General features: G+C 39.4%; 1 protein-coding gene across 4 annotated transcripts in view; it reads right to left on the reverse strand.

The window, feature by feature from the left end:
• The window catches only part of XPO1 (exportin 1), a 34577-nt gene that overhangs the window by 7692 nt on the left and 3719 nt on the right, over positions 1 to 23166 (reverse strand). For all 4 annotated transcript variants that reach the window (XM_063391453.1, XM_063391454.1, XM_063391452.1 and 1 more), the window contains 13 exons: positions 22465 to 22596; positions 18664 to 18765; positions 14764 to 14836; positions 7484 to 7545; positions 7362 to 7406; positions 7094 to 7275; positions 6559 to 6607; positions 6347 to 6466; positions 6111 to 6239; positions 5375 to 5533; positions 2890 to 3087; positions 2177 to 2315; positions 652 to 833 (listed from right to left, as the gene is read on the reverse strand). In XM_063391453.1, the coding sequence (XP_063247523.1) occupies positions 652 to 833; positions 2177 to 2315; positions 2890 to 3087; positions 5375 to 5533; positions 6111 to 6239; positions 6347 to 6466; positions 6559 to 6607; positions 7094 to 7275; positions 7362 to 7406; positions 7484 to 7545; positions 14764 to 14836; positions 18664 to 18765; positions 22465 to 22590 (1566 nt within the window). In that variant the 5' untranslated portion in view covers positions 22591 to 22596. The remainder of the gene's footprint in view (positions 1 to 651; positions 834 to 2176; positions 2316 to 2889; positions 3088 to 5374; positions 5534 to 6110; positions 6240 to 6346; positions 6467 to 6558; positions 6608 to 7093; positions 7276 to 7361; positions 7407 to 7483; positions 7546 to 14763; positions 14837 to 18663; positions 18766 to 22464; positions 22597 to 23166) is intronic.

The raw sequence follows: 23166 nt of genomic DNA on the forward strand, positions 1-23166 counted from the left end.
AGTGTGTTAAGACTGGGACGATGCAACCATTTAGGTTAATCCAAACCCTGATCACTGTGTTTTAAACTAAGGAATCTCCATTTTAAATTATAACTAAGGATTCCTGCAGGGGGAGTTAAACAAGCCTTATAGTACTCAATACTGGCTGAGCAGCTGATAGATGAAAATAACGACTCCATATCAAATAGAAGAAATTAAACTACATCTTCTGTATGACTTAAAACTAAATATTCTGGAAGAATCTTTGCATGACTTCTTAAAGTATGCTACTCTTGTAAAAATATTATCCACATATTAACCAAACTTTGAGTTTGATCAATATACAGATATAGCAAAAGAGCAAGGTATTAGGCTAGTTAGTCATGGGCTACTTTGCCATTTCGTAAGCAATCCCTTTCCATCTCTTCTGCATCCCCAAAGAATACATTTCATCATAAATTAAATTTTATGTGATGAAAAGGCTGCTTGGATCAATGCATTGTTCATCGCTAACTTATTCATCACCCCTAAATTCAGGATGTAGGATTTCCCATTCATTTATTTTTATCCACCAAGGCAGCTTTCCAAGATCCCAGATCAGTATTTCTGCAAACTTGGTTTCCTCAGCATGAACTGAAGCGTGACCAAGCTGTTAGTTCTGCCCCACCATACCTTAATTACTGTAACCAGGAACCTCTTTTCATCTTCTTCGTGCATGGCGCCGCTGATGGAGCCAATGGCCCAGCACAGGGTGTTCAGATTCTTCCACGACCACTCAGTTCCATTCACTTGATTGTGAAGCTTTTCAGTCATAATTCGTTCCGTGTCTGCATAATCCAGATGCGTGAGATAAACTGAAAGACATCAACGTGGAACGTTTTGAAGCAACAGCCTGGAGCTCAACTCCACAAGCAGTTACATAAAAACACACTGAAGCTCTCAGGTGAAAGTGTCAGGTTTCCTTCCTGAAGTCATGACTGCGTGAGGTAATAAATGAGGCAGGAATAATTGAGGCAGAAATTTGTTTCAATTATTTTAAACATGGACATCAAATTTTATTGAAAATTTAAGTTCTAAGGGATCTCAGCAAAACATCACATGCAGGTGATGTGAAAAGTCTAAATCAATGCATGTCCCACATGATACTAAGGCAAATTTTTATCCACAGCCATCTATACTGATAGTCTGTAGGGAATATTGGGTTGGCTGCCTATGAGGGACATTTATACAGTGTGTGAGCCCACACATGTTCTTCAGCTCCGTATTTCAGTGTCACCACATTTGCTGGTTGCAATAAGGCATGAATAAAGTGGGGTTGGTGCTCCTGAACAGCTCTAGGTGGAAGATTCAGGTATCACAACTCAGTCACTTACATCAGCCCCTAATAGGATTAGTGTCTCCAATATAAAACTCTAAATCCCAGCAAGTCAAGAGCGATTTATAGCTAGGTTCAGAAATAGATTTTTACTGTACCACAGAATACGGCTTCCGCCATATTCTCCTTTTTTTTTTTTCTTGAAGTGAATCTTACAGGTAATATAAGCAATAAAAACCTGACCTGCATTTTCATATAAATAACCTTGTATCTGGCAATACAACTTAGGCTCAGGACATAGAGTAATTGTTTCACAAAACAAAAATGGTTTTCACATTCCACATGCAAATGTTTTAAAACAATTAATTTAACACTGGCTATACCTACATCCCAAGCAGAAAGGTGAGAATAAAAATACCCACTACACCCACATACACTATGCATCTCACAAGCTTTGCAACACACATTCCCAGTTCAGCAACCTGTTGCTGAACACTGTGCTTCCCATCTACATTTGAGAAAATAAATTTAATACTGAATGTCTAATGTCCTGAATATCTGACAACTCTACTCCCTTTGCTTCCTCAAGTTACAATTAGGACTCTTCATACTTTTTCCTGCCTCAAAAAACTCATAATCACTGCACTACTTAAGGACAAAAATTAAGTAGTGTGTTACTACTCCATCAGGTTATAAAATACTACAAGCCTCAAACAGGAAACTTCAGAGCAGCCGCTGCCTCCTCCCTTTCCAGTCTGTGTAGTACTCCTTGCTGATAACCATTTCACCCACACAGTAATTCAGATCCTAAGATAACATACTGTAACACTCCAGTGCAGCTGCACAGACCCACAGCACACAGACTGCAGCCAGTTCACTTACCCAACGTTTCTCTCATATTCTTATACAAGTTTATGGAATCCGTATCCTTCATGAATTCCCGAACTACCTCCCCTTGATCATTTTCCACCACCAGGACTTCTTCAGGCTTGGCCATACGGCTGACCATGAGCAATCGAACCTGGGGAAAGCCAAAACTCCATCAAACTGCACCACCAACACTCTCCCAGCTGCACAAGCGTCTGCAGAGCACTCTGCTCAGGCAGCCTCACCCACAGAAAGGGTCCAGCTATACAGAAATGTCACACAACAAGCCATTAATGATAGAGCCTGCTGACTTCTCTCCCTCCAATGAATGACCTGAGTACTTAAAAAAAAATCCAACCCATATAGTATTTATGCTTTCCAAAGCTTCAAAATGCTTCTGTCATATTAGGGGTCTTTCAAGGACCACTTTTCCCAAACACACCATTGGTTATCATCCAATTCTAACACTCCAGCCTTTCTGTTCACAGAAACTGTTTGATACAAACCTATTTTTAAATTAAGTCTCTTAAAGCTGAAACAGCACATTAATACTATTACATACTGGTATCACCCTCAAGTATTTTCACATTGCTTATATAACTGGAGTCAAATCAACTATCAATTACTCTAAGTTAAGTTCTCTTATGTCACTCCTTACATGAAGCAAACTCTTTAATTCACAAACAGAATCCAAATGTTTACGGTGTCTTCACTTGAACATGGATTACCTTGGACAAAACAGGCAAATAAAGCTGTCTCCTTGGAGGAACATCGAAGTGTTGACTCCCCGAAAGCAGTGGAGAAGCCGACGTTGAGAACGGACTTTCCCTGTAGAGCTCAGCAGCTAAATGGTTCCAATACTCCAGACAAATCTTGAAAATTTCAGTTTCTTCAACTTCTGATACCAACAACATGTAATGAAGAGCCTGGAAAAGAGTGGTTTAAACACCCAATTAGTGAGTATATCTGCAGATCAAACCACATGGCTTCAAGGTCAGTTATCCAAATGCTGACAAAATGCCAAATTAATCTGAGAGTTTGGAACAAGAGGCATTAACACTGCAATGACATTACTTACAGGTCAGAGTTGTAACTGGCAGAGCAACTCAAAACCAAGGACTCCTGTCACTTATTGTTATTTTCAAAGTGTGTTTGTATTCCTAAATCTGAAATAGCCTAAAGACATCTCAGAAATGCCATCACCAAACCAGCCTGCTTGTTAATTATCAAACCCACAGCCCCCGGAGCTTCTGCAAGGCATTTTCAGAACCTCAAAAAAGCCTCACCAGCTGGTGTCAGTGATTGCTATTCTCAAGACTATTACTGCTACTTTGTTCTGGATCCTTTGACCCTGGAATACTGCTCTTTTGCTTTCAGTGAAGTCATCTACCAGAGCATTTTCAACTTCTTTCCTGACAGACCAGCCAGAGCAGGCTGAGCAGGGAAAGCCACTGATGCAATTCTCACAAGCTCAGATACCAACTAGAGAAATGAGAACTACACAGGCGAACCTTTTTTGCCTAAGCTTATTATGCAGTCCCTGGTGAAAGATACCAAAGCAATTGCAAAGCAATAGTGAACAGAATGAAATGATCAAACCTGAAGATACTTTCATAGCTTAGGCACTCCAACAACTTAGAGCATTTTGAAAGGTGAAGACCTGATTCAGCATCTCCACCTACAGTGGGACTTAGGGCAGCCATACATTAATCTTTACACAGCAATTTCTCTTGGTAATTTCACTTAAAACAACTGATGTAGATTCCTCTGCTAGTCTACAGAGATCCAAGGAATCCATGGAACAATTTCAGGAGACCTGCTACGTCCAGGAATTAACAGGTTAGACCGACATACAGCTTTTTAAAGTAAACCTGTACTTAGGGTCTATTACACCAGCACTTACAGAAGTTGAATTTGCAACTACTTTAGGCAGGCATAAGAACTTGGCTAAACATTTCACCATTCTATACGAGACTGAAAGTCTTCAGAAGCCAGTTTTGTAAATGTCTGTTTTATACAGGTCTTCCTAGTGCAGCCTCAGTGTAAGTAGAAACTTGAGCCTTGAGCTGTGTGCCCCTGATTCCCAGTTATTTTAAAAGCTTACTACTTGCAAATTTATCTGGAACTGTTACCAGCTGCTCTACTGAAAATAAAAAAAGTGATACTTCTCTGAGTCCGTCTTCTAAATGAGCTACAATTTGATATTTGCAGCCAATTCTATTACTATACGTCTTTGTTTTGCAGAGGGCTACCTCCAGCAGATATTGAGAACACTGCCTGGAACATACTGGAATTCAGATGGGCACACTGGATTACAGTTTACTAACCTACAAAATGTACTTCCCCCTCCCAATATACCCAGTCTCCTGGTTTAAAAATTGAGGTGTTTTTCTGCCCCTGTCCCAGGGCAGTTCCTCAGCCTACAACCTCCAAACCTGCACAGGGCTTGATTCTGCACACAGAAAATGGTTCAAGGGGATATGGAGCAACTTCCATTCCCTTGGAGTGGAGCAGTAGCAAAAGTCACCTTAGAACAGTTTAATCCCAGCAAAATCGTTATTCACAACTGAAACAACACAACTGAAAACCCCAACAATTACAGCATGAAGCAGTACCCTCAGTGCTTTCCAACCCTTCACTCTTATCTCAATCTCCAGGGTTTGCCCAGTGGTTTTACTGTCACAGTCACTTGGTAGGGCTCTGCCACTTGCACACACAGTCTCTATTACATAGAAAGTCTCATCCTTGAGGATTATTTAAAGCTTTTCAACTAGGCAAGAAGCTACACCAGGAAAGAGGAGCTGGCCTACAGCATGTGCTGGACTCAAGAGCAGCACTGGATGCTCAGTGAAAACACAGACTGATGAACTCATAGCAACACACCTTCATGTGAGAGTTAAACAGAAGCATGTAAACCCATGGGAAAATAATATATTCATTTACTTTGAAGCACTATTTGACACTTCCACAGAGGAACAAGAGTGAGACAGAGTAAAGTTTTCAGACATTGCACTGCTAAAGGATCACTGCAAACAGAATGCCACTGAAGCATACTAGGAAACAAAACTTTTGAGGGGGGTTTGTACATGTGACTTTGGGGCTTTTCTCTTACCCACTTAAAGTACAATGATCTAGAAATTCCATTAACATCACATCCTTTGAGCATGAGAACACACCTGCTACATTTCTAAACCAGATAAACCAACTACTTACCTCCATTAGTGTTTCTCTCAGATTTAACCTTTTTTCTATAAGTAGACCGTGCTCCTTGAGGAACGTGCAGAGGAACAAACTCAGATTCTGAATGAAGTTCTGTTCATCATCTTTTCCATTCGAGTACGCAAGTCGGATATTGGTATTTAAAGGAAGCATCTAACAAAAAGAAATCATCAAGAATTTCCCTTTTTATACAGAACAACTGCTTTGTATTATGTTGCTGTTTGTTTTTTATGAAGAACCTTCAAGATGGACCAACAATGCCAAGAGAGGAAAAGACTGTCAAAAAAACCCCTTCATCCATCCACTTATGATATAAATACACTGAGGAAAGGACTCATGTATCTGAATCCGAAGGGGAATCATCAGATTATATAAATTTGATGTATGGCTTTTAATGAGAAAATTTTTCTATCTGTTCCAAAATTAAAAAGAGACTTGCAGAAGTTAGGTCAGTTTAAGTCTTGAGATACATAGTTGACATTTCTCCATGAGACAGCCCAAGTGATCAAAGTATCTCTTAAATTAATCAAATCAATAGAGCAGAAATACAGCTGCAATGAAGTTCAGAAAAATACACTTTGCATCTTCTGATCAAGTCACAAATACCACCAAAGAACAGTATTTTTCCTATTAAGGGCTCCATAATGAACATAAACCCAAAAATACAACTTCCTACAGAAATGGATTCTGTGATATCAAATTCAAGGGGAGATTTCTGGAGAAAATTTACCTGTTTTAACTGCATCATGGTCAATGTAAAAAGTGTTACAAACTGTTCTTCATACTGGCTTACACTGACACCTGCAATCTCTGTGAGGCACTTCAAAGAGACATTTCGAAACATGGGAACATTTAAGAACTGTTGAGGGAAGAAAAATAAAGAGCATTACAGAAGTGTTGCACAGCTTTTCTGCAATTTATATTTAAATTTAAGAGCTGATTTTTTTTTTTTTTTTGCAAGAGTACCTTGTATATTAGTGTGCTGATTAACTTGGTCTCAAATATATATCCCAGAGGAATCCAGTTCAGGAATCGTAGCAAAGTTTCCAATGTTGCATGGACTAAGGGAGCGTTTTGGGAGTTTTCCTGTAAATGACCATTTAGAGTTTATGGCATTGTGACACAGTTAGGCACAAAGAGGGGAATTTTGAAAACACCATTAAAGAAATGTGACTTACCATCACAAACTGACACAGCTGAAATATCTGAGAGAATTCATTGCACATGCTGTAAAAAAAATTAAAAACTAAGCATTTCCATATTTCATTAAGCATTTCCATATTTCATAAATCAAGATCTCTATGCACACAGGACAGGTCCTTAAAACCTACACCCATGGAGGCATTCAAAAGCCACCTGGCTTATCCCATTTTGATGGTAATAATGCATATTTGAAGTAGCTTGAGGCCTGTGCCTGCAAATTCTTAGGAAAGAAGGAAATACAATCAATCAGTGCTGAATGCTGCGTTAAAAGCATAGGAACCATGAGCCAACAGATGCTACTTGCAGCAAGGTACAAGTCCCTGTGTGTACAAAATGAGGTTAGGGATCCCCTGGGAGTACTGCTTCAAAGCAAAATCAGTAACCCTCTTGGGCTCAGAAATGGAATCACACAGCTGTAGGTGTTCACACAAAAGCTCCAAGTGAGAGCAAGTATTTAGCAGCAAGCACCAAGTCTACTCTGTCCATTAAGATTTAAACAGATATACTTGCCTGTCTTTCAAATGCTTAGCTTTCACTTGAGTAATCTGGCCACTGGAAAAATCAAACACTTCTTCACTCAGCAGTTTCAGGATGACCATGTTGTTCTGGCAGAGGCTCTCACTGGTCCTGCTCGCTCCCACAATATCGCTGATAAAGGTCGGCCAGTGCTTCGGCCACTCCTGTTTCAGGATCTGCAACGGGAAGCAGCCGCACGTGACACACACAGCAAAGGCAGAGACTTCACTGTAAGGTTTCAAATGTTATCAACTCTGCTTACCTGAACAAGAATCATATTCAGTTTTCCAATATAGACTTTCTCTTTCTGGAGAAAGAAAGAGAAGAGTCAGGTTTTGCATAACACTCCCTTCCCTCATCCTCCCCTGAGGATTCTCCACTTACTTCTACACACGCCGGGTCAGATGAGGTCTTGATAATTAGGCCAACAACGTATTTTTTAATACCTGCAGAAGAGGTAGAGATTTATTTTCAGCTATGCCAGATATCACAGATGTAGCAACAAGCATTTCTGAATTCAGATTCTTCATGGTTTTAAACCAGAAACACCTCCAACGGGCCAGATAAGCATCCGTCAGTGAGCATCCTTCTTGTGTGCCACATGGGAAAAACACACGTTTATCAATCCTGACACAGGATATTTTAGAGGTATGAAATGGCTTTACACCTAAACTATTTCAATAAAGCAAAAGACTGAGGATTAGAGTGTCCTGCAGTAATTTGTACCAGAACTCAAAAAATAAACAGAATGTCCTAAGTGTGTCTCCAGTTTCAATGCCAGGTTTGCTGAAGTGCACGGAAAGCTCTGACACATCACCCGCACTGCACGCAGAACTTCAGAGATGCTCCAGTCTGTTTAGATGATCCATTTTAAACACAGGAATTCCTATGCACAGCATTTCAAAGTCAAACGCTGTGCCAGAGCTTAACAAAGCTTCCCCTGTGAAATCCTACAAGAACAGAACTCACAACTCCATTCACTAATACAGCACAATTTGAGTGTGAACTACTGGGCTTTTATAGCACATATGGATGCTGAGAGTCCACAAACTCAGAAAATTTTGCTTTACTGCTTTTTCTTTTCATTGCATCGGCAATTGGCCAACCAGGAGCACATAGTGTGTTAAAACTGTCCATTTTGTTGTGTTTCTTCTACAAATGTTTTTAAATTAAGAGTTTTCAGCTCAACCACAAAACCAGAAAAACCCCCATCACTGTAGGAAGCTACACTGCCCAAAGCTTCATTTTGCCACCTAACCCTCAGCTCACTCCTAATGACTAAATCCATGGAGACAGTGACTTTCCAAGAGTCAATATCCATTCTGTACAGAAACACCTGACTCCCAGGAAAAGGCACGCACAGAGGGCCTGGAATCACAACCCAGATGAACACTCCAGGAGTTCAGCTCTGGCACCACGCTCCAAACCGGGCAAGTGTTTTCTTGTCGTAAGGAAGCTGGAGAATTGGTGGATGCTTTGCTATTCAGATTCACAAACCCAAAAATCTTGTTTCAATCACTTCTTCAACAAGACAAGTCGGCTGACTCATGCAGACAACCCGCATATGTTGAAGACTTCAGAAGCTGTCACTTTAAGGAGAAGAATGTCTTCTGCTGAAGACATAATCCACAGCCTCTGTTCTAAGTTTTGAAACTTGTCTAAGACTTGACCAAATTTAGTAGGGTTTTTTTTGCATTTCAGGCTTAAGCAAGAGGATTAAAAGAGACGATTTATTAACTGCATCCTCGTGAAATCTGGAAAAACTAGATCCAGACTTTGAGCCATTAGATACATTCTAGACAGGAGCTGTTCTACAGGTAGTTCCAACTGCAAGTGGAACTATTCATCATCCTCAACTAGGATCAATCCTCATTGCTCCAGGAGAATGGCCATTATTAAAGGATCACTGTCAGGCACTCTAAGAGTTATTACCAAGCACTGCTCTGACATCACAGGCCTGGCCTGATGTTTTAAACCTAAAGCACACTCTTTGCTAAAGTATTACAATAATTCACAAATGAGATATGAAAGCCCCCCAAATAGTATGGAAATAGGTTTGCAGTGCCAGAAACTAAACTATTATAACCATCTGCCAAACCACTGAGGGAAACCCACTGTTGCAACTCCTTACATTTCAAAAAGGAATTTAAAAGTTAATTTTGCTCTTGGTGTTTCAACTGCACATCCATGGTATTTTCCATGTTGCTACATCAGTGGCATTGTGCTATTCAGTAACAACTTGAATACTGTGCTGCCATCGATCCAGCCTTGAGACCAGTAGAGGAAAACAGCTGCTCTGCTTCACAGTTTCTCCATTAAAAAAAAATAAAAATAAAAGTAAAAATGGTGACCACAGCTCAAAAAACAACCTAAAAAGTTTGCTCCTTTTCAGACATCACACTGCAGGCTCCTGAGGTCATCCATCCAGTGAACAAAGTCATATTCCTAATCCCCTAAAAGCAGCAGTTATCCAATTCACTAATGCTCTTTTTGGCTCAGATGTCATTTTCTACTTTTTCTTTTTTTAATTTAAGTGTTATGGTTTCTGCTCCATATTTAATAACACATTTATTTATCATTCCATAGGAAAGATAATTTTCAGCAGAACAACTATATGTCAAATTCATATTCTGACAAAAATCAACCCAGAAGCTCATTACCCTTTTTCAGCAGAACATGTCCAAGAAACTGCTCAGGGGTAGCAATCCATGGGATAAGCTAAAAGCAGTGTGTTTGGGGAACTTAAAAGGAAGTATTAGGTTAAAAAGAAAGCACAGGACACGCACAAGCCCCGCAATCCCTGCCTAGAAGGTCTCCTTCCATCACAGAAGCAGCTGCACAAGAAGCCAACAGCACAAGTGCCAAGTTCAGGCCCTTCACTGAGCCAAGCAGGAAGGGACAGACAAGGCAGGAAAACAGACCTTCCAATAAAACAAAACAAAAGCCACACCAACCACAACACCCAGGACACACAAAATGTTCTTCAGAGATTATCTGACCTTGCAACTGCACTGATCTCAGGAGAAACAAAGGGAGCAGACCGTGCTCCAAGGCCTGGACCAGCCCCGCTGCTGGAATTTTCTGCAAAGCTAAGCCCAAGCAGTAATTTTGTACGAAGTACCATAAAAGGATGATAGGGCAAGGGCATGAACTTGAGGCCTTTTTGGAGCATTCTTGGATGTCCATCAGATATTGTCATCCTTCTGTGAAAGTTGCTCCTCGATAGAGGCAAACATGCAGTAAAACTGAAACCTTTCCTGGAGGGAAAGTTGTTTTCCTAAGTGACCCAAACTATGCCATGCTTACAGTGGAACTGGAACAGTGAGGAACATCACATTATCCAACATGAGTAATTTCTGCTGCCTGGATTTAAGGAAATACCCTACAGTTTAACCTTTGGATGTGCTCTAGGAAGCCACTACCTCTCCTGCACACTCTGTACCCCGAGCACAGAGCTCCTGTCACAGCCCAGTATGGCAGGTGAATAACCATGGACACAACCAGCAAACACACACCTGCAGCAAACCCACTTCTTGTCCTCAAGGCACACAAGCACAGCCCTCTATGCTACCACAGAGCACAAGCATTTAACAAGCATCAAAAATTAGTCTAGCTGGTGCTGCAGATGCCAGCTCACTCTAATTTACTGAGATTAATAAATTCTCTGCTTGTATTAAAGAATAATAGGCACAAATGAATCAGGTGGGCAATGTAACTCAGCAAATTAACATTATTTCACAATCAAAATTAGAATTTCAAATGCTAAAGCTGAGCTGTCCCCTCTGGGGATGTTTGTATGCATACACACTTACACTAAACTATTTAGTCCCAAAATGTAGTCAAAATACCATCTTATTTTTAGTGACACAGAAGTGCCATGTAGCTCACTCCCTCTTCATTACACAGAACCAAAGAAACATCTTCCTCATGAAGCAAGCCAGGAATTTCCATTCAAGTATCTCATCACTGCACAGAAAAAACTCCTCTACAGCAGCTCCCACTGCATCAAAAGCTCTACACTCAACTCCAGGACCTTCCTGGAAAACATTGAACTGCATATCTCTGAACACTTCACTTTTTCATTTCAGAATGAGAAAAGTTGTACAAGCAATTTGTGTTTCATAATGAAGAAGTGTTTTATCCATTGCAGCTCCAAGCACTCCAGACAAGCTCGCTCTGTTCAGGGGAACAGTATTTCATTTCACAATGCAGGATTAATGAAACGTATCACTGCACTGAAGACCAAAAAGCCTTTCTTTCCAGGCAGGTTTTCACACTGCCAGAGAAAATCCTTTTGAGGCCACAGCACTTTAATCAAATGCCATCCTTTCTGAGTGTTATTAAACAATCAACTCTAAAGGATATCAGAGTTTAAAGCAGTTGAGTATCACACCTCAATAAACCAAGAACTCTGCCTAGAGAATGACGGCCCAATCCCCTGGCAATCAGCCAGGTTCGGCACTGCCTGGGATGTTCTGGAATACATCACCCCAGCCAGGCTTCAATGAAAAGCACATGACATCATTTGTGTATGTGGAAGAGCCACTATAAATCACCCAGAGCAAGGCTAACCATTGCTGGGGGCTATGACCAAACAGGTTTCAAGGCTGAACACACACCTCAGACCTCTGATTTAACTGCATCTTACCCCTTCTGAGCCTCATAAACTCCACTTTTGTCTACAGAACCAACTGGTTCCCACTGCTAACTCCAAAAGCAAATCAAAAATCAAGAAAAACAAAAAGCCATCATGTAAGTATTTTAGAATGGTAAATTGATTGTTTTGCCCAATTCTTGTTTTAAAATTACAGGCAGATGAAAATGAACTTTTCAAAAAGGCTCACAAACACCACCACCTGAGGAAGAGAAAACCATTTGACAAAAGTTAAACGACAGCAGGGCCAGAAAAGCTCAAACCCAAAAGCTATTTTAAAACAAAAGAAAAACTTCAGAACAGAGCTTTAAGTCTAAAGAAGACATCTGAAGAAAACATTTTCCTCCTTGCATTTGAAATGCAAGGCTGGAAGCTGAAACCCTCTGGCATACAGAAGATGCAGTAACAAACCTCTGGCTAACCTCACAGCCCAACAAGTCATTCTGATGTACAATTTGTTAAAAACAAAAAAAAACACCAAAAACCCCGTAAAAAAAGTTATAGTTCATGCTCTGTCATTAACAACATTGCTTTATTTCTCACCACAAGTTTCAGTTAAGTGGTTTCCAAACCCTTTTTTATTCACTGACCATTTAATTCAGATCTGCTCGACTTTAACTCTTAAGCACTGCTGTTGCTAAAAATGGGGAACAGTGTTTTTCTCATAAATGCATTGAGTTCCCTCCTAACCAACAGGAAGATTTGTCAGCCGTATTTACTACAGAAACCAAGCAGACATGCAGAAGACATTTTTTACCTTATGATACAAGGTAAAACTGATTTGAAACCTGCATGCTTTGCTTTGTCACTAAGCATTCCATCACACAATGAGTTTCAGTTTCCTGCACACACATTCCACCAGTTACACTTCAAACAGGAAAATCCTGTCAACCCAAGAACGGCTGGAGTCAAGGAAACCTCAGTTTAACCAGCCTTACTATCTCCCAGGAAATCAAGCCACCTGAATGAGCTCTGGAGCAGCCCTTTTGTACCAGCCAGTATCACCAGCCAAATAAAAAAATCAAGAAAACAACTACCACAGACCAGATCAAACTGGATTAAAATGAAACAGATTCTCCCTCCTACACCACGGAGGCCAAGCTGGATAAAATACCATGGTACAGAAAATACATTTGGCTCCTCTTCTACCACACAAGTAAAAGCCAGTTAACCCAGTTTCCCTCGAACAGGATGAAAGTCAACTTCACAATTTTAGTTTGCCTCTGTCAAAGAGAAAATGTTTTAAAAGCTGAATAAACAGCACACTTTTGTCAGTTTAAAGTATTTTTTTATTTCCTCTGGAGTTTTCATAGATATATAAGTCAGAAAAAGTAAGAATAGGATACCTCAAGATGATAACACAACCACAGACAATAACTTTATTTTGGCTAGTAACATATGGAGTTATTTCATCTTCTTAGATGACAGGAACCACTCCAAAAGCACTGTCACTGTTAGAGATAAAATGACCCAAAGCACAGGCAGCAGCAACCTCATCCCAGCACCACTGTTTCTCAGCTCTCCTGTGCATTAAGAGCATAAATTTTAAGGCTTTGAATTCCTAAATTACATCCTGTATTTGGCACTTATTCAGTTCCAAACTATTGAGTAAGGTCCATCCCTGTAACATCTGTTCTACATCTCCCTTCACCATTGGGCAATACTCCTAACTCCTTTTCCTTCTGCTCTGCTCCCACAGCCAAAAACTTTGGGACAAAAAGTTCAAAATGCTGAAACTAAGTTCTCATAGTCAAGGATGTAACAAAATATTACTCAGCTGGGATACTCCAATAATTAAAAGCACAAAGAACAGTTAATTTCAGCTAACTAAGGTGGCTCTTCTAGTTTCTCAAAAGGGCAGAGTTGTGTCCAAGCCTTAGCTGAAGCTGTTTCCTAGAAACCTCCAACAGCAGAATGAATGGAAACTTACTTCACTTTCAGTTTTACTTTCAAAGACTGCTACCCTTTGCCAACCTACAGCTGGAAGGGATAGGGGAAAGCTGAGAAGAGGAATAAGCACAAAATTGCAAAAGTCTCTCTGTATGCATTTGTTTTCATCAACACTTAAAATTCCGTTTTAATTAATACAGCTTCAGAACCTAAGCACTGGCAGGAAAAATTTAAAGCATCTCTGAGCATGGTTAATAAAAACTTAGGACAGAACACAGAAATTTGGAACTTTCAATTAGTTCCAAGACCAGTTTTTAGTAAAAAGCCAAGTATAGTACAGTGACACCACTAAACATCAAAAATTGTAAGTGCTTGCATTTAATGATTTGAAGTCCAAGTAGTGATGGCTTGACAGCCAGACATGTGAAAAGCACCAACCCTGTCACCACAGGGGTACCTCCATTTACTGCAGCCAGTGTCTAAAAGTCAGCAACATTGCCAGCTACAGGGGAGGGGAAAACCCATAAACTAAACACAGGATTTATTTAAAGGCTTCCAGCTTCCTTGCATTGATGGGAGACTGGGGCTTACCCTGACTGCACCAATTACAGCAATCTGTGCCTGTTTATACACCTCATGAAATAAACCCAAGTGCACAGTACCTCCCTGCCCAACAGAATGAGTGACCACCAATAAGTAAGAAAGTGCATTTACTTGTGTTTCTATTTTAAAATCATTGTAACTTCTTACAAACTCAAAATAATTACACAAACCTACACAAGGTAACAAGTGAGCCACAGAGTCTACTTGGGGCTGCACACACAGCTCTCAGAGGGTGAAGAAAGCAAAACCTCCTGTGCTAAACACAGAGGATGAAAATCTCTACCTCAATGCCAGGGGCTCACTTCAGATGTTTCAAAACTATCAGTCACACCCTTTCCACAAATTTACAGAACTTCAGCTGCTCACCAACCCACTGAGACCACTATCACAAAAATGAAAGATGTGGTTTCGTCATTCAAGATATCGTAACACATGACAGAAAGTTACTCAGAGACCGGCAGCCTAAATCTATGTTAATGCACAAAGTTAGGAAGAAGAGACAAAAATCCCTCCCTACCTTCGCACTGGTTCCTTGGAAGAATCTTCCATCTTGTTTTTATCACATTTTCCAAGATCTGCAGTCCATAATACTGAAATTGGAGAAGAACAAAATGTGAGTACATTACTGCAGGACTAACTAACTTGCAGGACTCTCATTCAATCAGACATTCACACTTAACATCTAAAACTTCAAGATTATTAAACTAACAATTTTATTAAATATATGCCTATTCACCCATTTACTGAGGTTTCATGCATCGTATTTTCTTGCCTTATTCTTGGCTATACTAAGTCCTGCTGTTTGATCATGCTCACACCAGGAGGGGGAAAAAAAACAATAATGAAAAGCCCTCTGGCAGACAATTTTGGCTATCTGGAAAAGTAGCAGCCAGATATGAATTTGTATCACAAATGACTGCTCCTAAGTTTGAGTATTAACACAACCAGGCTCCTAAAATAATTTAGCAGCTTGGATTGTGTCTCAAGCTTCTTACTGTTCCTCTAAAAGCTGGAAAAAAGAAATCTTGTCTTAGCATCACATGTCCTGACACTGGCACTTTCTAGAGAAAGTACTTCCCAAACTTCACTGGTGTGTTTGTTACTTTAGGAACAGCAAGACAACCCACAGGTTTATTTTATTTCAATCCCCACCCCAATACAGCAGCTATTTCTACTATTTAAAGATGAACTTTTGTGCTCAGTCAAAGAACAATAAAAATGTGAATAAGCTCTTGGAAATCGTTTTACCTTTCAGGAATTCCTTCCTATGTTCTTACCCGAAACCATTAATGTTGCAAATGGCCATTTCCTCTGCCCATTTGTCCCTACTGCCAATTCACAGTAACAGGGAAAGGAGTTTGTCACGGTACAACCAAAGAACTTTAATATGTAAAACCCCATTAGCATGAATAGACAGGAGAGACAAGGGGATGAGGAGTTTTGCATTTACTTTATCTACAGTGAATTAGGAAGAAAAAAAAAAAAATCAATGCCTGAAAGGTAAACTCAAGTTTTCACAGTTCCAAGTTTGGCTGAGAATAAGAGTTCCTCTTTAAAATGGTTAGTTGTTACACAAAGTAGGATCATTAGCATTTCGACCAAAGGGATCATAGAGACTTCAGGTTAATTTTAAAAAAACACAATGTAGACAGTCCCAAGCTACATTGTATTAGAAGAGCACTTTCGCTGTTCTCATCTTAACATAACCTTCATCCCTTTGCCTATCTGTTTCTAGCTCCCAGGAGATTTCAGGTGCACATCCTGCATTTGCGAAATATTCTGTCCCCTTCCAAAACCTTGGGCACCAAGAAAAATTATGAATCACAGAAAGTTGGTAGGGTATTTTTATCTCCTCCATGGTCAGCAGCAAAAGCTTCACAACTAGATTTTAACATGTAGATTGATTTAATTATGTGACATAAAAGCTAAACTAAATCAAGGGAATTTTGATGAAGGAAAACGTGCAAAAATCATCTTAAGCAAAATGCTCCACAGGAACGGATTTCAGCCACTGCTGTAAATTTACAGACACCATCTGCAACTGACCCAGGCTCGTGATACACAATATACTTACAAAAGCTTCTAACAATGTTGACAGTCTGAGTATTTATATCAGACAGTGCTAACTTTCCTGAAGCACATCTAAACTCTAGTGACATTTCTATGTTCTACAGGCACACACATTAATTTTTCAGGTATCAACTAACTAGAAATGTTCGTTTTGTCCACAAGTGAACTTACTTAGCTTTTACACCAGAACGGCAAGACTAGTTCCATTTTCAAATAAACACTAGATGACCAAATGAAACTCAACTGAAAAACCTAATAACAAACTAAGGACAGACCTCCTCTTCAGGGGGTTTTTCCCTCACTGAGAGTTTCCTGGAGTAAAAGAAAAGGACAGACACCTGTAGCAATCTGCCACACCTATCCCTCATTACCTGCTCCAACATCTCATGTGGGTTCATGGGCTTTAAGCTGTTCATGCTGCAAAGGTTTCCACTCACTCTTTTGTGACTTCAGTTCTGCCCTCTGCAGTGCCTTGTCCACTTCTTCCTCAGTCCCAAAAATACTCCTTTTCCCTACCACACGTGACACTGAACAGCAGCAGCTGCAAAATCACTGTGTACAACCCTCACCTGCACATCCTTCTTGCCACACCACACTGGAAGGGCTCCATCAGCCCCAGCATCCTATAAAAGACTTTCAGGGGTCTTTGCTTCGTTTCATTTGATGATTCTAACTACTATTATTTCTCTGAAAATCAGAAGCACCAGTCTCAAAAAGTCACTGGTGCTAATTACAAATATCTGCCTGTTTAATCAACTTCAACTAGTGCAACAGCACACGGGAACACATTTTAACTTTTTGTGAGACAGAAGCACTTCAAAAACTAATTTGCTCTTGGTTTGCTCATTGCTAATTATCTACCACTAGTTCACTGCTCAGTTATGAAGATGAGGGACAGGCAACAGCAAAAGACTCAAAAAAAAAAAAAAAAAGGCATGAAATGATCCCTATGGTAGAAATTTCCATGGCACCCTTATTACTTATTTTATGCACCGAATCCCTTTCCCTCCCACCTCCCAAGAAACAAAAAACAATTGATGAACAGAATTCAGTTAAAGGGAATCAAAAGGGTAGACCTTGTGGAGGCCTGCCGTCAAAGCCTAGCTGTGTCAGTTGCACAGGAAGACACCCCTTTTCTTCCTATTACAAGCAATCAACATAATGGAACATTATGATTAATATCAGGTAGTGTTAACAGCTTTAATTAAAGAAAAAATATGATTGCATAAAAGCCAAATGTCATAGTGCATAAATTTAGCACCAAATCATTTGCAATTTATGTAAATTGAAGAATTCTTTACCTGTTGCTTTCTTTCTGTTCCTCTAATCATCTCATTTTTCACAAGACAAATTTGAGTTTTTAAAAATACTGTTGATAAATCAACTTAAACATTAGTAATGTCTGTCAGTATAAAAAGCAAAGTTTACCAGGCAAGCAAACAGGCAAACACTGTTACTTAAAGGTGCTTAAAGGTGTTACTTTGAGGAAGTTCTTTAAACTGTTTTCCCCTCAACTTCAGAGAGCAATGAAAAAAAAAATGAACTGCTTCATGAATACCACATGATTTCAGAAACCATCCAAACACAATTTTTTTCCTGTTTGAACACAGTGTGTATCCAGCACAAAAACATGCATGTCAGCTATTTGAGATAATAATCAAACTTAAGACAGTGAAAACACATTTTGATCATCTTTTTGGCTTAAACTTCACAAGTCTTAGGTAAAGCATTTCAAATTGCAGAAAAGGCCCTGAGTGCTGCCCATTTTAGCCTCTACCATGATGGATGGATTTCCAACAGCAGGACAAAGCAAATGTGCTGTGCATAGTAGCAAAGAACTGATGTGCTACAAACTTTGGGGCACTTAACCTTTATTGATTGTTCAAACCTTGGCCTAATAAGGTTTGAGTTGTCTTCAACACACCTAGGGACAAATTTTCTCCTCAGTTAGATGCACATGGCTTTCATTATGATCATACAAAGCCAAGCACCTACCCAAGGACAAAATGTGGCTCTAGGAGATTTTTCATTACTCAGATTTATAGACACAATACCAATCTTGGGCACTGGCATAATGCTTGCATGTGCCTTGAAAAAAATTCTGTGTATCCAAATTAGCTCGTCCTCAAAAAAAAAAAGGGGGGAGGGAGAAATTCTTGGCAATGTAAAAGGCGTTCTGAATATTTTTTTCATTTACATTTCTTGCTCAAAGCAAACTTTGCAAACAAGACAATCAAAAAAATTGGTTTGAATCAAGAAAGTCTGTGGCTAAAGATGAGATACCTTCCTCAAAGTTTATGAATGGAAGTAAGAGGAAAACCAAATTAATAAAAGTTAATTTGCTTACTTTGGTATTCATGTTCTGAGAGAACTCCAAAATAGTATCAACTCTTGTCCACGCATCAGGATGTTCTTTTAAGTGAGTCAACACTTCTTGTGCCATTCTTTGCTGAAAGAAAATTTAATTTGAAAAACATGTTAGCATTAAGTTATTTAAGAAGCTATATACTGTCACTGAAGACATAAATGTGCAACACTCCATTTAAATTACTTATCTAAGAGTTAGGCAGAACTCAACCAGCAGCAACAAGTCCCTTAAGCCTCCTTCTGTGACAGCTGAAGTTTAGTAACAACCAAACTCCAAAAGGCCATCGAGGCAGGACAGTAATTACTCACTTCTACTCTTCCATCCTGAATGATTCATCCAGACCAGCAGCAAACATGCAAGAACAGCACACACAATGGGGAAAACATAGCAAGAAACGGAAGTTCTCTCCACTCCCACTAACTCGTCTAGATAAAACTTCATTCTAGGGCACACAAACTTTCTAGTTCCAGTGTAAACACTTACACAAAGTGCCAGCTCTAAGGAACGCTGTTTTGTGGGGCAGAACTGCTGATTTTGTTTTGAAGAACCACAGAGCAGAGCATTAGAGGTCTCCAATCCCTACTTCTGAGGGATCCTTGGTGTACCTACCAACCTCCAAAACCATAATAAAAACCTACTGGTGGCAGGAAGGGAGCTGGTCATGCTAATGCTTTGCTCTTCCTTGGAGACTGACATTATCAATTACTGTCCTGGATGCTGTGGTTTCTTCAAAACCTCATCTAAAGCAATTACACACTGAAATAGCTGAATTCATTTTAGTCATCCTATTCCAAAAGCCTGGATGCCCTCAAGAATTTTTAGGGAGCCAAAGTGATGTCAGTTATTTACAAAAGTGCTGCATACTGACAAATCCTGCTGCAAATTGTACCCCCTACAAGTACCGGGCACTGCCTTACCAACAAGGTGGACATTTTACAACACAATCAACAGAACTTAGTTCACTCTTCCACTGCACCTTAAAGCAAATTCGACAGAGTTCCAATGCAGTTAAAGCTTTGCTTTAGGATTAACTTCAACAGTTAGAACTTACTACAGCCATGCAGCTTTCTAGACTCATCCAAGCACATACTTGAGCAAATCAGCAACTGGTGTAAGAAAACATGCATTTTCAGCAACTCAGAAACCCAATCAAGACCCTGAATTTATAAAATACAAGAAACTGACAAATTCAGCATGTGATTTACAAAATAAAATTGGAGATCCCAACAGAAAAGGGCAAGGATGTGTAAACTATCTGTACAACACTACTTGCACCCCTACTTGACATGATTGAGCACAGTGGAGCAACTGGACCAGCAAGTTCCTGCAGATTTGATATGGACAAGTACCACACAAATACTCTGTTTAAGACCACAACCAAGACAGCCCCCCTATTGTTCCAGTGTGACATCAGAGTTAAAAACAAGCAGAAAAACCAGCACTTTTAATCCAGTTTAGTTTTAAAAGGGAAGGAATAGCTGCATTACTCCCAGGTTCAATTTGAAAGTGTTTCTATATTGGCCTCCTGTTTGCTTCTAGTACTGGTGACATATCCCAGGATCAAATTTCAACACTAACAGAATACACAGTCCATATCCTTCTCCCAATGCTGAAAGGTTTGCTCTCATCTCCACTAACCCCTTTTCTGGACATCCTGTAGTTTCATAAACAGTATAAACCCTGTAGTTTCATAAACAGTATAAATTTAGTCATAATGGTTTTAGTAATAAAACAAAGCCTCACGGTGTCACTGGTACCAAAAAGAAATTTGCAAATAATCTTTCTGGATGTGCGAAGATCTAACAGATCAATGGAATTAAGAGGCTGAGATGATAAATTTATCATCTCCGGTATCCAGGTAAATTTATGAGTTGCACAAAATCTCCTTAGTCATGTGTTGCACTTGGAGTGGGGACATTCTTTCTTTTCAGAAAAGTATATCCAAAAAAGAGAAAAAAAATTAAATCTCCAGGACAGAAAATAGCTTCTTTCTTGCCTAATATAGATCAGCAGATAACAGTTTTGCAAGCAGAGATAAGAACTAAGCAGAAGGAGGAGGCAGGTGAATCTGAAAGCAAGTTCAGCACAGGCCATTCAGGTTCCATTCTAAACCTGTTTTACCCTGACATTACCCTGACCTATTCCAGGAAAAACACTGGTAATCTCCCAATTTTAATATTTAGTTTCCTCAACTCCTATTATGCAGTCACCCTTTAGTAGAGGACTTGAGCTGTCAGACTCCACTGAGAACCACTTTTTCCTGCATTTTTGAACCTCCTGGAAGAGGGAAAAGCTCAGACTCCCTGAAATATCTCCAGTTTGGAAAGGTGCTAAAATAGCTGACCAAAGTCTCACTGAGGTGACACATAAAAGTACATTTATTTAAACAAGTTTATATCATAATTCACTTTTGCCAGTTAAACACCACCTCTTGAATTTTTGCATCTTATTGCATTGATTTTCTAAATACTGGAGACTTCACAGCTGTTTTAAATGAAGCAACTTCTCACAATGCCAGAACAATGGCAATTTGATCATTGTATTTAGTGTCAATCCTTTATTTTCCTTATAAACCCTCCCAACTTTTTCAACTCTTTTCAAACCAAACAACATTATAAGCATCACCTGTTTTGCAAGATCACAAAACAAGTGCCCCAGATGTCCCTACTTTTAAGGAAAAAGCTACAAAGAGTCTTCTATCATTCAAGCACTTAAAAAACTACAGCGAGCAACTATTTGAATTTAGGATTTACTTGCATCAAAATGCAAGTATTTCAAAAAACAAAGTATTTGAAACAAGGTGTTTTATTTTGAAACAAGGTGTTTCAAAACCTATTGGAATTCACATTAGTAAGCTTTACAAAGCTTTTTTTTTCCCCCCTACAGAAATACACAAAACAAGTATATGCAAGTATATCATTGTTTATTCTAACAGCTGGAAAGAATAGAAGAGCATCAGTTACTTTGTCCCATTTAATTCACTTATTGTTGTGCAAGACTATCTTAGTAAGAGATGCCTGACACTGAAACTCCCAATTTGTTGAGCCTGAACAATTAAAATCTGCCAGAAGAGGAACCATGCCAACACCCTTTGTAAGCAATACTTGCTCTCAACATTTAAGTCTTGTTTCCAAAGAAGTTCCAAGAAATAGATAAAAGCAATACAAGATTCACTTTCAAGGCAATATATGCAAACACACAAATGCAGTCCTTCCATTTCAACTTAGAACTTCACAATCTGCACTAAGTCCAAAGGAAAGAATGCAAGAAGAACCCGTGCAAACTGTAATAAGAAATAAAAAAGACCAGACACAAGAAAGGAACAAACTCTTCCATTAAATATGCATGACATGCTTCCTTATAAATACAAACACAGTAATAGCACCAAGATTTTTCTTTTAAATACAATTTTTCACTGTAATGAACATTACATCTATGGCTTCACAATCCTGTCCATGATAAGTAATAGGTAGCTCAGACCTTCCTGAAAAACTAAGTCAGAAAAGGTGAGCTGCACCAAGTGTCATTACCAAATCATATTTGCTAATAATTCTGAACATCAGAAGGCAAGCTAGAAATGAACATGCACCAAATAAACACTTCTCCAAGTGTCATTTCAACGTGAATTCACATTTCATGTGACTGCCAGTCATACTCCAGTCACTAGCTCAGGAAATTCACTAATATTACTAATTGTTACAGAAGTGAATTGATTTTGCTCCGTTGATTTGCTGTAAGGTTAAACATGTTTAACAAATATATGTTCCAAGTCCACCTTACCTGTGCACCTTCTCCATGGTACAAGCAGTTCACCACATTGTCCAAGAGATTGATATCCAGTTTCTGGTTAAAATCCAGCAGCTGACGAGCTGCATGGTCTGCTAACATTGTCATAATTGCTGGCATAGATTACTGCAAAATAAAATTTTTAAAAATTGATCAATTAGTAAGAAATTATTCTCAGATGCAGCTGCAAAGCAAGTGCTTCAACTTAGCTCATTTATCTCATTGAAACAAGATGCTTATGTTAGCAGTAATAGATAACACTGCTTTGTTTGTGGGGCACATACCAGGACAAACTTTTCTTTTTCCCCCCCGCTGAAAATTCACCCACCACTACCCGACCTCCACTCTCAAGATCTTCAACAGGTAAAACACATAATAAAAGTCTGACTAGAGAATGGGCTGTGTCACCAGCACCCTGGGGCTTATTTCAGAGCAGGTATCAACCCCTACGTGTTTGCTGGTCGAAAAGCCTTGTGTCACTACAACCAAAACCCACACGGGCAATCTCAGCACAGTATCGAGTTCCCAAGGCCAACATGCACACTCAGAAGATCCAGTTCCAAAAGCTTTTAAACATTTGGGTATGGAGGTGAAACGTGATCTACAAGCAGAGTAAGAAATTAGCCACAGGGCATTTTTCAAATAGCTGGGGAAAAAGAGAAAACCACCTTACAAGTTAACCACATCCAAGTCAAA

The sequence above is a fragment of the Prinia subflava genome, chromosome 2 (genome assembly GCF_021018805.1).
Source record: "Prinia subflava isolate CZ2003 ecotype Zambia chromosome 2, Cam_Psub_1.2, whole genome shotgun sequence".
NCBI classification, from domain to species: Eukaryota; Metazoa; Chordata; class Aves; order Passeriformes; family Cisticolidae; genus Prinia; species Prinia subflava.